Genomic DNA, 12,731 nt, shown 5'->3' on the forward strand with positions numbered 1-12,731 from the left:
TTATGGGAAGCTCTGATATCGCCATCTCGCACAGCTGTACTGGGGGGCTGCGGCCGTGGTGCGTGCAGGATGGAGGGACCTTAACCTGCCGTCGGGAGGAGCTGGACAAGCTGGGCTGTGTCCAACTTCTCTGCCTGCTTCCAGGGAAAGAGGGTCGGGCTTTTAGCACATGCATCTGCTGGGGAGGGACAAAGCACCGCCGTTCAACCCCGAGGGACGCGCGTTCAGCCACAGGTACATCAGGTCGGCCCAAGCCCAAAGCAACCGGGGTGTTGGGACAACTGCAGAACTACCGTCCCGGCTGGGGGTTGAAGCTCCGGAGGAATTTCAAGATTGGCACCAGTCCCGGAAACCAGGCGCCTGGGCTGGAGCTCTCGATGGTTAGCAGGGGGTGCCAGATAGGAAAGCACCCCAAAAACACGCTTCGGTACCCCTGCCAGAGAGGGCGGCTGGGCCGCGGTCAGGCTTGGGGACGCTTGAGTCGATGAGTCGGGAGCCGAAGCCCCGCGAGTGCCCTGGCCGGGGAATCTTACACGTGAAACCTGGAACAGTCCTTGGTAAAGGGCTCTGAAATCCCGGGAAGGAACGCTTTGCAGAGATCGAGGGCGGCATGCTAATTCAGGTGTTGAAGATAAAAGGGAGGGTTTGGGATTACAGGGGTGGGGATGGGGGCATCAAACCCAGCCAGAACTCGAGTTTTACACTTTAACCACCTCTCCGGGGTGACAGGAGTCTGCCCCCCGCGTACGGGATACACGAGCAAGGAGCAGCTCGGAGATTCCCATCTGGAAACAATATGGGGACTAAACCTCACAAATTAACAAAATTTCCAGCAGGATGTATTTCAAACCTCCATCATCATTCCCCTCCCTGACTCTAAACAAGTCAAAGCATTGCTACGATTTAAAAAAAAAAAAAAAAAAGAAAAGAAAAGTAGTACTGGAAATTGAGCCAAGAAGACGAACATAAACACTTGAGCTTATTTAGTTGTTACAGTGCTCAGGAAGACTCAGCTACCCGGCTCCTTTTGCAGATCCAGATTCCTAAAACTATCGTCCCTTTGGAGCGGCAAGTTATTTAGTAGAAGCTGAATTTGAAAATAAAAAAAAAAAAAATAATAAAGGGTTTCACCTTTGTGGCTTACGGGGAATTGTAGTTTCGCCAGGTTCAGTCGCTCAAAAGATTTATTATTTTTTTTTCCTCCCCATCTGCTTTGAGAGGGGTGATCTCTGGTATCTGGACAGTCATCCCTGCGGCCGTCCCCCGGCGCTGTTTGCTGAGCAAACGGCACGGCAGAGTCTGCTCTGCCCCGGGGCGGTCGGTGCAGCAGCCTCCAGCCCTGGATTCCCACTACGGAGAGCGCGGAGCTGCTGCGAAGCTTTGTTATTCCCTGTTGGGTTTGGTTTGCGCTCCTCCTTTGGAGCAAAAGCCTGGTGGAAGCAAGAAAGACAGTTCACGGTAAATCTATTTGTAAGACACGGTGACTCCCAGAGCAACCTTTGATTTCAGAGCGCACGGTTACGTGCTTTGCTTTGTGTCAGCAGCTACAATTAAAATGAGTAATTGCAGCGCAGCTCCGTTTCTGCCCTGGGCGAAGGCCTCTGAAGTTCGCACCACGGGTTGTTGCCCTATTCCTGCCCTCAAGGTTGTGCCACCTAAGCGCCTACAAAGGCTTTTCAACATGCCTCAAACGGGTCAAAAAGGGAATTATGTAAGGACAATGAAAAAATAAGTATTCATTTCCCAGCAATGATCTGTAGTAATTACTGAGGTAGGTTTAAATGCAATCAGTGTTTCCTCACGCGGAATGAACCTCACAGGAGATGCTTCAGAAGATCTCCTGCACCATCCAAGACGTGCCTTGACTTTTGCCTGCGGCGTCAACGAAGACTTGCTGTACCCCAACAGATTATTTACACACAAAAAAAAGCCCAAACTGAGAATTCTCTACTGTGAATCTGTGGGGAATGAAAAGAAAATAACTTACAGCAGAGGTCGATGGGTGGGAAGCTCCCTGGCTGGGAAGGAGCCAACAATTTACGGTGGACACCTGCCTCCTCCTCCTCAAGACAGCAAATGCAGCGGGCTTCTGGCTGCTGCATCCCGCTTTTTTCCCCACCTGCGGGCAGCTCCTGCCTCCATTTCTCCCACCTGTGTCTAAATTCCCACTCTCCGCTTGCTCAGGGCGGAGAACCCTCCCAAGAAACAGCCATGGCACGGCAAGGAAGGTGGGGCCATCCCCGATTCAACTCCTCCTGTCTGGTTTGGCCTCCGCCTTCCTCGCCCAGGCTGCGGGGTTTGTAAACAGGATTTCTTCCGTTTCTAAGGAAAAGGTTGTTCATTCCAGTTTGGGCGACAAATTCAGCTTTTCTATTATTATTGTTTTTTAAATAGATCAGGAACAGGCAGTCTCAGCTTCTGTACATTAATCCAAAAAATAAGTGGCTGAATATTATCTAGATAACTGGTTTTAAAATTGATCTCTTCCTACATAAATTGTAAACAAGTAGAAAATTTAAATAGTATTTTGTAAAAAAAGCAAGGACAATACAATTATACAAAAATCACTCTTCCCTGCCTCTCTCTTCCCCCCCACCCCCCCCCCACCCCATCCCAGCAACGGAGCCTGAACAGCTCCGGTTAAGAGCTGGTGATCATCAGCGGAGTTTCCTCTCCTTCTCCAGAACGCTCATTCCTGTGTTGCATTTCCAGTGTAATCATGAAAACCGCCCGCCGGTTCGCACAGCCGTCCTTGATACAGCACTGAACATCCGTCCCCCGCCCCCTGCGCCTGCTGAAAACAAGTTATCAGTTTGTTATCTGATCAGGGAGGCGCGCGGAGGAATTCCTTCAATATTCACGAGTCCCCTTATGCCTGTAAGAACAAAATCTCAGCGCGACCCTGCCAGCGAGTTTCCGAGGGTGACACCTACCGACATGCAGAGCCATTGGAGGGGAGGGGGGAGATGTTTTTCAGCAAAGAAATTCAGCAACGGTGTCTGATGAGTAACAGTTATCGAATAAATAATTACCTACAGATAGGTTCAAATGAGGCAACCAGCTTTTTACTCAATAATTCAAGACTGCTGAACACTCTAGCTCTGACACAAGTACAAGACCGCCGGCTTCAACAGGAAGAAGCCACTTTCGGCTTCCTGATGGACAAAATCAGCACCCGATGAGAGGCATGATAATACTGAGCGTTATCACATCACGGAGGAAGGGACCGCGAGCCGTGCCACCACATCGACTGCTCCTCTCCGACCGAAGCGGCTCAAGCGCTGGTGCCATCCTCTTCGATGACGCGGTTCATGCTGGTCCCGTGCGTGATGTGTGTCATTGGGTTGCTGCTGAGATCCCTGATGCTGCTGTGACGCGACTGTTCGTTAAGCCGATGAGAACTGCTATGCCTGGAATGATCAGTCAGTCGTGACATGCTGCCGTGAGGTAGTCTTTCTTCTACGCCTCTGTAGCTGCAGGGAGTGTACCTAATTTATAAAAAGAGAGGACAATTATTACTATTGTTGCCGCCGCAGTCAGGAAAGAATGTAAATAAATCTCGGTGCATGTGCACGCACACGCACACCAACACTCCGCTGTTGTGAAAAACGTCGTTGTCTGTTGAGCTCGGTCTCTGGCTTACACAGCCCCCAGGCAAAGTGTTTCAACTCCTTCTCCAGGCTGGTTCTTACTGCAGCGCTACGGACAGCATTGATCGTTAGGTGAGTAAAGTAATGATAAATTATGTTATAAACCTTAACTACACCTCAGGTTTGAGCGGGTAACGTTTACTGGTGTCCACTTCAGCAGGGCAGGGACTGCTTACACAAACAAAAACCAATTTACACACAGACAAGAGCAGCCACAAAAATACTAAACTGACTTTGGGAGAGGTGTTTTCCCACGCACCGAGATGACGTAGCACAGATCACCACCGCCTTTGCAGGAAAACCCACGACAAACACACTCACGCCATGTAATTCATGAAGACTAGCAAAGACTCTGAAAAACATCATGGCATTTTTTTCCCCTTTCCAATCCAGACGCTAACAGGGAGAGGAGACACAATGAGAGAAAGCAAATACTAGCAGAACTTCCAGTTTTAGCAACACGATCACAGAATCCCAGATTCCCAGACTGGCCGGGGTTGGAAGGGAAGGGCCCTCTGGAGATCATCCCGTCCAACCCCCGGCCAGAGCAGGGTCACCCAGAGCAGGTGGCACAGGAACGCGTCCAGGCGGGGTTGGAATGTCTCCAGAGACGGAGACTCCCCCACCTCTCTGGGCAGCCTGTGCCAGGGCTCTGCCACCCTCACAGCAAAGAAGTTCCTCCTCATGCTTAGGTGGAACTTCCCATGTTCGCGTTTGTGCCCGTTACCCCTTGTCCTGTCCCCGGGCACCACTGAGAAGAGCCTGGCCCCATCCTCCTGACACCCCCCCTTTCAGTATTTACAAGCGTTGATAAGGTCCCCCCTCAGCCGTCTTTTTTCCAGACTGAAGAGACCCAAATCCCTCAGCCTTTCCTCGTAAGACGATGGCCAAACATGCGACTAGCAGAGGCTTGTCCAATTTTCTACAAGATTTTAAAGAGGAGACACGTACCGGCCGTCACGCGAGCGGTGCAGGCTGCCGTGGTAGCTGCTGACTTTGCTGTGGACGCTGCCCGCCTTGCTCCTTTGGTCGTCCAGCATTGCCAGCTGGGTGGAGGAGGCGTGAGTCGAGGTGCCCTGGGTGGAAGTGCCTCTTGACTTCCGGATGATGGGGGTGTTGGGGTCCCTCAGAAGAGACTGAGCAAAGTCTGGCTCTTGCAGTACTTGGCGACTCTCATTTACAACCCTGAAGACGACACGCAATTTGAATAGTTAACGTTCAACAGAAAAGTGATCACAGCAACAGCACCGTAACTATTTACAAATGGAACAGACAAATATTACAGCTTGGCAAATAAGACCATTTATTTACATTGTAATATCTCTATTTGCCTAATTTTGAGGCGCCTCTACATTTGCATATTTTAGCAAAGTTCATATTCTTGCCTCCCTCCTGCTCCCTGTACCTGACCCTCTAGCCTGGACGTGTGGAATAACGGCCCTGTATTTGCTTATGGCCTTAGTTTACAAATACTGCCGAAGTGAAGAGGCTGCCCCGGGCAGCGGTGGAGTCGCCATCCCTGGAGGGGTTTAGAAGACGGGCAGTCGTGGTGCTTAGAGATACGGTTTAGTGACGGTTTCTGTCAGAGTTGGGTTGATGGTTGGACTCGATGATCTGAAAGGTCCCTTCCAACCCGGGCAATTCTATGATTCTGTGATAATATTGCTGAAAATCCTTGAGATAGTGCTGTGGCTCAGCAAGCTCAGATTACCCGGGGAACTGCCTCTCAGGGAACACGGGAAGCTGCATCCTCGCTCAAACGAGCATTTAAAATCTGGGTTAAAACTGGCAGCAGGAGAAGAACACCAGATGCAATATGACATAACTAATAACACACACGCAACTGGCCTATAGCTGTTAGCTCAGTGGTTACAGTCCCCCAGCTTCCCTGTTTGCTGAAATCCCTTGCTGGGAAGGACTGGCAGAGGGGTGCACACGTGGCCGCTCTACCATAGCGTGATGAAAGGAGGTGCTGTCACATCCTCCACATTCCTTTTTTCTTTTTTTTTTTTTTTTTTAAAAATCTCTTTTTTTTTTTGGGGACGCCTTTTCCTCCCCTCCCATTCTCTATATTATTCTTTCACGTTCCGTTTTCTCCGCCTGGCCAGCTCCTCTTAATTTCTGTGCTCAGGGAGCTGCTTAAGGAGAGAGGTTTGTACGGGCTCTGCCCCATACTGCTCAGCGAATGGGGCCGGGGAAGGAAGCTGGCTCCAGGCAGACGCCGCTGTGCGCGGGAGCTGCTCTGCTGCTGCACCAGGAGAGAGGACGGCATCTTCCAGGAGCCACCCAGCTCTCCCCAAGACAGCGCGTCCAAGATAAGGCAGTCCTGTAAAACAGCTCCCTCCGCCTTCGTTAACTCCATTCCTGTCCTCTACCCACCAAACTCGTACGTCACCTCGATGTAAATCCTATCTAAATGTATGCACATGTATTAAAACCATATTAAGTTGTTGTTAACCCCCTGCATATCTTAGTAGGTTATCTTTGGGAGAAAGAAAAATTTACTTCAACTCTACGGAAGGTAATTTCACTTCAACCTCAGCAGAAGGCCAGTTCTGTTGAGGATGGAGAAGTCAAAGTCCTGGGCCAGTCACTTAAAGGCTTGCTGGATGTGGGCATCTATTTTGAAACATCTACTTACACGACAGTATTTACGATTATGAGAATAGCTATCCATAGCTATCGCATAATCATATAGACTGTCTCAAATTTATGCCATACCTAAGTATAAATTAATTTCAGTCTCCCAGAAGCTGTAAGGCATTCTTACTGTCATTTTATCGCACTGGGCTTTAGCTCTAATGCATAAGGGAAGATTAAAAGCAGAGACAATTGACTTTAACTGCAATCATGGTGAAAAGAACTTACATTTCATTTCAGTTTAAAGGTGTGATTCAGTTGACTAGATAAGCACATTTATAAATAAAAGATTTCAATTCCACCTTTCAGTCAATGGCAAAGAAGTCATAATATTCAACCGAAACCCAATTCTTGTTAAAAAATATTTGGAAATACACGGACCAATGTCTATTTGATTCTGGGACCAAAGAATAATTATGGAAAAATAAGCAATTCTTCATGTTTTTTTTTAGCTGTAACTTGTCTTGTCCTTCCTTGCTCCATTTTGGATAGTGAGACATTTCTAATAAAGCTGCCCCTGCCTGTTCCTGTCTTTGCCTCCATGAAAAACTAACCACATACTCTTCCAGGACTACAAGCGGAGAGGAGATGATCTGCCAGTTCTCAACCAGTTTATCTATATCAATACTCACTCTTTTTTCCTGCGCCCATGGAAAAAGCTAGCCCACTCGAAACAGGTCTTTTTGCTTCCAACCCAGAAGACTGAGGGTATCCCAACGACCAAAGCCATGAGATATTTCATCAGAAAGAGAATCAAATCTGGACGACTCATCTGAGTGACCTAGAGAGGGCAAATAAGAGAAAAGAAGATTATACAAACCATAGTTCATTACTGCATTTATTAACTCATTTAAAATAACTATCTCTGCCTTGAGCCAAAGTAAACATCAACAGGGTTCCTTTGTTTCGTGGTTCTAGAGAGCACAAGTGAGTGCGGTGCGTTGTGCAGCCCACTGCTGAGGAAAACAAAAGATTCAACTGCTGTGAGGTCCTGGCCTTTATTTGTATTTCTGGTCTTTCGTCTGTGCCCTGAATAATTGTGAAATATTTTCTAGTCTACAAATTATAAGGACTCGTTTCTTTGCTGGAATTAACCTATATAAAACCAGGTGTGGTTGGGAAAAAGCCCAGCGAAATGCTTCATGGGATGTTCAACGCCGATCCTTTATTCCTTACCCTTCAGTGGAGGGTTGTACCCGTAGCTTCCCTCTCTCAAGAGCTCGAGGCGCTGGCGAGGTGCGACTGCCCGAGTCTTACCCACCCGGCAAAACTCCCACCTCTCCCCAGCTATTCAACAGCATCAACTGAATTTGAAAAACCTCTCCATGTCTATTTTTTACAAACATTTTGATATGCAAAGGGTTTGTTTGGAAAAGGTGCAGAGACGATGCAAAGATCCTATTTCTAGGAAGGTCTGTAGAGTAGTTTTAAAACAAATAGGCATCTGGGGACTCTTGAATTGATAACCCAACTCAAACACTGAACCTTCAAGGACAGAGACCTTCAAGTGCAAGCCTGAAAGACATCACCATCTTCTTACAAGAAGGCTGTAGAGGAGAGGAATTATCTTATTTTAGTGTAATTAAGTCTCTGTAAGCATTTGTGTGACACTATCACTTACACTACGACCACGGAAGGTACTCTAGATGTCAAACATCCACTGGCCATTAAATGACTTGGCATGTAGGCAGAGGTTCCCCACTTTTCATCACAGCGGAGGAAGAGTTGGTCAGAAAACCTACATGAGGGATCAGTCAAGAGACTCAACCGGGGAAGACAATAAAACCAGCAACCAGGGAAGACAATAAAAGTGCCGACAGCCAGGCTGAGTCTGAAGGAACGGGTCTGCAGAACACCTCTAAAAAATTCCATTGTAACAGGGGATGAGGACTCTGAACAGAGATGGCATGATAAAGGAGAAGAACAGGTAGTGCTGTAAGCAGAGAAAGAAAATGAAGGCAGCCAGGGACCAAGGGAGAATGCGAATGGTCAGCAGATGATGTGAAAGGACGGGAGACGTGATGGCAAGAGCAGAAGGGACGGAAGGAGATCCCGTAGCGGGGTACTCCTTGGTAAGGCCTGACCGGCCTTTTACCAGAGCAGATCCAGAGCAGAAGGGTCTTCTGCCCGAGAGGAGCACGGCTAAAAGCAGCAGACGTGAGGCAGAGGAGGAACTTGACAGGCGAGGGGAAGATGTCAGTGCCTGTCTCATATCGTGACATGTGACAGCACGACGTTCCCACTAGAATGGCTTTAGGATGTGCAATGCTAAGGCTGGAAAAGATGTTTAAAAAAGTGGAAATTTGATTGATCTTCCGCTAAATTCTCCTGATGCCAGCAGAAATAAAGCAGGCACGTAATAGGATAACAAAGATCCACAGATGGCTCAAGGATTAATATATGGCGGGAGGGTTTGTGACTGTTTAATCGTGGGGGATGCTCATGAAATTAGGTCTCTTTCCAACAAGGAGTTTCTGCAGCAACAGCTTTGAGACCGATGGTGATGCAGCTGGTAAAAACAGTTGTACTTAAGAAAGCAATCGGGTATCTACCGGCCTGTTTAAAACAGAAGAAAATACCAAACGAGCTGTTTGATCTGTGCAGCAAGAGTGAGACTCAAATATTTGGTACAGTTCTGGGAATCCAGTTTGAGTCCACCTTCCTGGCAAGCAGAGGGGTAGAGAGAAGGGAACAGCCAGCCTGTCTTCCAATAACCTTGTGCGACCTATAAACACTCAAAGGCGAGAGAAAAAAAATAATCGCTGCCTAACATGAAATATCTAAACACTTAAATGGCAAAAAACCCACCTAGGAGTATTTAAGCTAAGCAATAGGAAAAAAATACGGCTGCATCAGCCACGAAGAAATGCCGTCCTTACAGGAGCAAGACTTTAGAACAGCTTTCAAACAGGAAGGGTGGTGACAAGCATCTTTTAAGGTTGAGCATTATCTTTTAAGGTTATCAGTTTACAAAAGATGTTGACAGTGACAGGCAGAGTTTCCCTCTGATCCTACAAGCCTATATTAATGTAGAAACATGCATACAATCTCCTAAAACAACAGCAAGAACCATTTTTTTTCCCCAAACTGAAAATCTGAATTCAATGTAGTCACTGTGTCAAGATGATTTGCCAGAAGCAGGCTCACACCCCGACACTTCGCAACCATAGAATGCTGACGGGCAGCACAGCGTCTCTATGGAGCAGCAAAAACACAGCATTCATTGTTTTAATACTTTGGATTATTACACATTTTCAAATACTATCACCGTTGTAGATGGAAAATTAGGAGAGTGTAAGTGCCTTGCCCAAAATTGCACAGCACAACTGTGGCAGACTAGCACATGACCACAAATCAGGGCCATTGATTTTGGTCTTCAGGAACTACACGCCCATCTTTCAATTACATGTAGAAACATAATGAGCGTCATTATAAGATGTTTCCGAGAGTTCATCTTCACATGAAGTGGGATCAAGGCTCTCCCCGTGTCAGTTCTTTCCTCAGCACTGCTTCCATCAAGCTCTTTCCCAGGAAAAAGAAGGATACTGAAGGTCTTTGATGACACTATGGACGCTTTCTAGGTGGTTTTGTAGTCAACCTGTGAGATCCCACTCAAAAAAACCCCAACGCATTAACAATTATCCAATAAAAAATTATCCAACAAAATTAAGCTCTCAAAAATTAACCTTATTATCTCATTTCATAATGTGCGAATGTGGCATTAAGTGGAATAAATGGTGAAATTCATTGTTTCTTAATTAAGGTAATATTCGGGTAAGTTTTTATATTTACATATAACGCTTGTCCGCTGGGCCAAGTCTCCCTGGTGTAACTACCAGCCTGAAGGGAATTTAATTTTGATTCTTGCATTAAGAATAAAACAACAGTTCTAGCGCTAAAGCTCTCGGTTGCTCACTGTACTACGGGACATCTTTATTTTATTGACTGAGTCATACTGCTTTATGCCAGAGCCAAGAGAAATCCGGCGCTGTGATGTGTACTATTGCCCATACTGAACATAGCACAAATCCCTACTGCACTCAGGAAATGGTATTGCTTCCATGAAGATATTATAGTACATCACTTGATATCAAAATTTCTGGCTCAACATATTCATGCTGGGTGCTATAAATAATTCCAAGCAAAAATTAAAATAAATATACACACCAAATACTTTCAGGTGAACAGGAGAACACCCTACTCTTTGGCAAAGCTGGTTATTAAACATCATTACACAGATTTCTTGAAAATAAGCCTCTTTGCACAAAGCGAGCAATTCAAGCAGTAATGCATATTAGACTCACTGATCATTAATACTAAAGTGGCTGCACCTGTTTTAAACAACATATATCCACAGATTATGAGACATTTATAATAATTAACATAGGGAAAATAAAACTCAAAATTACTATTCCAGGCTTATAGAACTGAGAATACCAGGTGTTTAAACCCAAAGCCTCCGAGCCCATTTCTCAGAAGCATGGCTGGCACTCACGTCACTCCAAGCCCAAAACACTGCCGTTTTCTTTCATTAGGACAGAGAAGGGGTTGGACATTTTTTAAAAGCAGTAAATCTATGCAAAAACTCACTCGTGTTCACCCTCAAAACTTAAGCCCAGGAGATTTTCACTTTTGCTATACTGCCCGGCGATTTAGGAAGGATAAAAAATACAACTTACAACAGGGAAGTGTTGCAGACTTTAGCATCGCTAGATACATTCACAATACATGAAATTATAATTTGACCTGGAATAGCCAAACTTCACACACCACTTTACTCAAACGCAAAACATTTTCCAAAAGCATCTGCTAATGGGATCCGCTTTGCTACACAACTCCAGCATTGATAGCTCCAGAGAGAAGGGTCCTTATTTATAGTAAATCCTCCCTGAGCGCGAGTACAGTGTTGAAACCGTTTCAGTAGCACTTCTGCTGTTTTAAAACCATTTTTTATATACCCTCAGCTTCCAACGCTCAGCTCGGCTACTGCTGCTTACGCCTCCTGCTGAGGAGATCCAGGTAACTGGGACTACCGAGGCAAGCGTGGACCGGCTGAAGCATCAATGCCAGCAATTCCAGCATTACAAAATCCCTGGCTCTTCCTTTTCTCGACAAATTCATTGTGCAAGACCCGACCTCTTCCAGAACTATCCAACGCATGAAACCTCAATAATTTTCAGGGAGGGAGCGCTTAGACAAAACTCTAATGCTGTCCACACTTCTACAATAATCAGCATCTTAATTTTTACAACTTATCTCACTTAAATGACTAAAAGAGGAGACAAAACACTTCACTAAATTCCAGACTTCCATAAAACCATATGACTTCTACATGTGTAACCACCTCTGAAGACAACCGTGAAAACCGGACAATTTCTATTTATCTTCTTAGAGATAAGATGATCAGGGAATAGATGACGCAGTCCTAGATGCTGGAGAAGACCATCCTCCCCTGCCTGCAGAGAATATAATTTTCTCCTTTTCTCCAGCCCACAGCTCAGCTTTGATTCTTTGCAGAAAGCCTTTTGCAAATTTGAGGCAAGAGAGAAGTCACCCAAGTTTTGGGTATAACAGAAATGAGGAAAAATGGGCAGACTGATTAATCAACAAATGAGCCACTCGGGTCTGATGCCATTCGCGCTTCTGTAGTAAGGTCATTTGATGCATTTGTGACCTGCGTTTTTAAAAATTCAGAATATAAACAAATATTTTTGAGCTTAAACAAATGCAAACTTCTTTAAACACCAATTGGGTCTATACAGCTCCTTAAAAGTGAGGACGAAGGGAAGCACCTGAAGAAACAGTATGTATTTATTGTTCTAACAGAAATATTTCAACTTTGAGTGAAAAATGGTTGCAATTTTAAAACTACTAAAATCAAAGTGTGGTAGAATATAAAATTTGGAAATGGCGAGACAGCAAGAACAGGAAGACAAGTTTTCCTTTTAAAATTGTATTCTTGGATAAAACCTCTCCGCAGTACGAAGTTCTGAATGAAAATGTTGCTTTTAGGAGAACAACAACAAAAAGGGTAAACTCACATCATTGCTACTGTTTGCTACAAACATCAAAGTTTGTTTAAGAAACATCCCCAGAAGCCAAACTCTTGACATCACTGAAAGGAGGAAAAGAAACTGAAATGCAGTTACTACGAATTTAAAATGTATTTTCATCTCTGATTTTTCTACAAAACCCTTCACAGCTGCTGACTTACACTGAGCTCCCTGTAACAAACCACATATACTGTAATAACAAGGAGTAAAAATCGCTAACGTGAACTCCCCGTGCAGCATTTCCTCTTCTTTTACAGAACTGCAATGCAAGCAAAGCACTGCTGATCATGATTATGTTGTAATTTTCTCAGGAGACAGACTGTTAAATATCATAAAAAGCACATTCTCAGTGGCACAAGGGAAAAAAGCGCCTAAGGAATACACTCTA

The 12,731-nt window shown here is 45.4% G+C and overlaps 1 protein-coding gene across 2 annotated transcripts in view; it reads right to left on the minus strand.

Annotated features, from left to right (window-relative positions):
- Nucleotides 1-2,350: 2,350 nt before the first annotated feature.
- The window catches only part of FZD3 (frizzled class receptor 3), a 62,178-nt gene continuing 51,797 nt past the window's right edge, over nucleotides 2,351-12,731 (minus strand). For both annotated transcript variants that reach the window (XM_074582150.1, XM_074582151.1), the window contains 3 exons: nucleotides 6,923-7,071; nucleotides 4,602-4,835; nucleotides 2,351-3,488 (listed from right to left, as the gene is read on the minus strand). In XM_074582150.1, the coding sequence (XP_074438251.1) occupies nucleotides 3,275-3,488; nucleotides 4,602-4,835; nucleotides 6,923-7,071 (597 nt within the window). In that variant the 3' untranslated portion in view covers nucleotides 2,351-3,274. The remainder of the gene's footprint in view (nucleotides 3,489-4,601; nucleotides 4,836-6,922; nucleotides 7,072-12,731) is intronic.

This window comes from Larus michahellis, chromosome 3 (genome assembly GCF_964199755.1).
Source record: "Larus michahellis chromosome 3, bLarMic1.1, whole genome shotgun sequence".
NCBI classification, from domain to species: Eukaryota; Metazoa; Chordata; class Aves; order Charadriiformes; family Laridae; genus Larus; species Larus michahellis.